General features: G+C 33.4%; 1 protein-coding gene across 1 annotated transcript; it reads right to left on the reverse strand.

The window, feature by feature from the left end:
• Positions 1-831: 831 nt before the first annotated feature.
• LOC114730964 (protein DA1-related 4-like) lies at positions 832-1,386 on the reverse strand. Its single transcript, XM_028918078.1, has one exon. It carries the CDS (start codon positions 1,384-1,386, stop codon positions 832-834), a length of 555 nt encoding a protein of 184 aa, XP_028773911.1.
• Positions 1,387-2,762: the final 1,376 nt, after the last annotated feature.

Genomic DNA, 2,762 nt, shown 5'->3' on the forward strand with positions numbered 1-2,762 from the left:
TGCGTCTTACATCATCCTAATCATATTCTATTTCAGAACTAATAGAAAGTTTAAAAATTTAAGCTTAAAATTAGACCTAATATATTTAGGACAAAATTCAATAATATATTTTTATGGCCAAATTCAATATAACACCTAGCATAGTTAATATATTTAATATAAGACCCAATATATTTTTAAAAGTTTTTTTAAAATTTTTAAATATAAAACTAAAATTTTAAGCTTAAAAAATCACAACTAATAAAAAGACTTTGCTTTGCTCCAACGAATTTTAGTCAAAGAAAGGAGTTTTTTTTTTAAAAAAAAAAAAGGTCTATTTGGGCAGATATTGAAACTTATCGAAGAATTTAATGAAAACAAATAACTTTAAGAAAATACATCACAAGGAAAAGAAATATTAACTATTAAGAGAATATAGAATATAATTAAAAAATAAAGTATTACCTAGTCATTGTGGAAAAAGTGGCAAGTGTCCTCATGCCTCCATAGTCGAACAGGGGTTTTATGACCAGAGAATAATTGTTGGCTTGAAATTTCAAGACCCATTTCCCTCACAAGATCATGCATCTCAATGAAATCATTATGATTATTAAATGAAATGAGGGACTTTTCTCTAAGAACACTTATCTCAATATGCACAGAAGAGCAATATAATTGTCTCATTAGGTTCAAAGAAATACGAACTCCTTGCTTAATTAAGAATGCTAGGTCAAGAAACACATTCTGCTGTTTGTCATCAAGTCCATCAAAACTCAACTTCAGAACATCAACAATGTCCTTTGGTGGAGCTTGATTTAGGTTTTCCAATGCACTTTCCCACTCTTCTTTTTGTCAGCCGTAGAGGAAGCAACCCAGCACTACTAGGGCTAATGGGTTTCCATGACAATATTTCACTACTGATTTTGATAACTCCATGTCACCTTTAGATGGCTCATTTTGCTTGAATGCTTTCAAATTGAAGAGATGAAAGGCATCTTCAAAATCCAAATCCGGAACATGATATGTTGAAAATGCCACAGAAGCATTCTTCAGCACTTGCATGTCCCTTGATGTAATAATAATTCTACTTCCTTCTCCAAACCAATCAAGTACCTTGGTTAAATCTGCTGCTACTATTGAATTGTCCACATTATCAAGTATAAGAAGAATTTTTTTGTTCTGAAGCCTATTTTTCATAAAAGTGGATTTTATGTCATAGATGCTAATGTCCTCATCTTTTAATAATTCTCTAAGGCAATTTTTCTGTAACTCATCCAAACTAATTCTTGCTAATTGCTCTTTGACATTTTCAATAAAAGAGAGAGCCTCAAATTGAGCTTTCAACTCTTGAAGTATAGCTTTAGCAAGTGTGGTCTTACCAGCACCACCCATACCCCATATTCCCATAATGGGGGCCTCAATTAGGAGCCTCTGAATGTTTTAACATGTCGAGCAATGCCAATGAGTCCTTCAAGATGAGATGATGACGCATAGTTCAACTTCCTCAAAATATCCTCGACAATCTCTTCAATAATAAGTTGAATTCAGGTCTAGCATAAATGTCAATCAAAAGAAAACGCATAAATCCCCAAAACCAACAAATAAAAACAACAATGATTTGCTAGAATTCTAAAAATTAATTGAATAAATCCCCAATACCAACAACAAAAGGAACATTTTTGAAGCTACCTGGTACTATGGGAATCCCATCCAAAGAAATTTGTAGATTGGATCTGGATTAAAGCATTTCTCCACTTGTGCAATTCTTCTGAGTTCTCTGTAAATCTTTGCTTCAATACATCAAATCCTTTTCCAAAATTCCTATTTTGTTGCTTATGCTTGAAGGATCTACGTTATAGAAAACAGGTATCACAACTCTTCCAAATTTATGCTTGCATTCTAATATGTGAACAAGCTCATCTAGACACCAAGTTGAAGAAGCATAATTCTCAGAGAAAATAATCACAGATATTTCTGATTCCTCTATTGTTCTTAGAAGAACTGATGAGATCGATTCTCCTTTGCAGAGTTCATGATCCATAAAAGTGTGAATGCCTGCATCTCGAAGTCCTTTGTAAAGATAACTTGCAAAATTGTGGCGAGTGTCTTCTCCTCGAAAACTAAGGAACACATTATACTTGGTAGCAGGAGGAGAATCCGTTTGAGTCAAAATAACATCGTCTTCAGAACTACAAATGGAAATAAACCATGAAGAAATTATATGTAAGAGCAAATCAAACAAGAAAATAAAGAGTGTGAGGTTATTTAGAAGAAGCTAGCTACCTAGCATCTATAGCAACTGGTTGGTTACCATTACGAGGAGAGATGAGTCTGATAGCTTTGCAAATTGATACTCCCAATAGGATCAATAAAGCTTTTTGGAGCATTGAAGCAATGGTTGTGATAGCCGTTTCTAGCTTCAGCCTTCAGCAAGTAAGGTAGCTAGGGAAGAGATTATCAACACTAAAAGAAAGAAGACATTAACAAATTTACAGAATTTGTCCCGTGAGAAGAAAACACCGAAAATTTTAGGGAAATGCTTGCAAAATAGTATATTTTAATAGGATGAAGCAAGCAGAAGAGAAAAAGAAAAGAATTAATGGATAGTTAGAAGATATTATGAACTGAATGTAGGCTCAGTGACTTGACACACATTGAGGCCCTTGCTCTGTATGTATAGGCTCATTGATCAATATACAAGTGGTGATTAAGTTGCGATTAGCTCATAAATGACAGCTGTAATTACTTCTAGAATCTGTTACGGAAACTAACATGTGCTTAAT

The sequence above is a fragment of the Neltuma alba genome, unplaced genomic scaffold, assembly GCF_004799145.2.
Source record: "Neltuma alba isolate B1F8T4 unplaced genomic scaffold, ASM479914v2 tig00012791_pilon, whole genome shotgun sequence".
Lineage (NCBI taxonomy): Eukaryota > Viridiplantae > Streptophyta > Magnoliopsida > Fabales > Fabaceae > Neltuma > Neltuma alba.

Bases quoted from the DNA above. Each gene is read 5' to 3' on its own strand.
- LOC114730964 (XM_028918078.1), bottom strand. From the start codon at position 1,386: ATGGGAATATGGGGTATGGGTGGTGCTGGTAAGACCACACTTGCTAAA.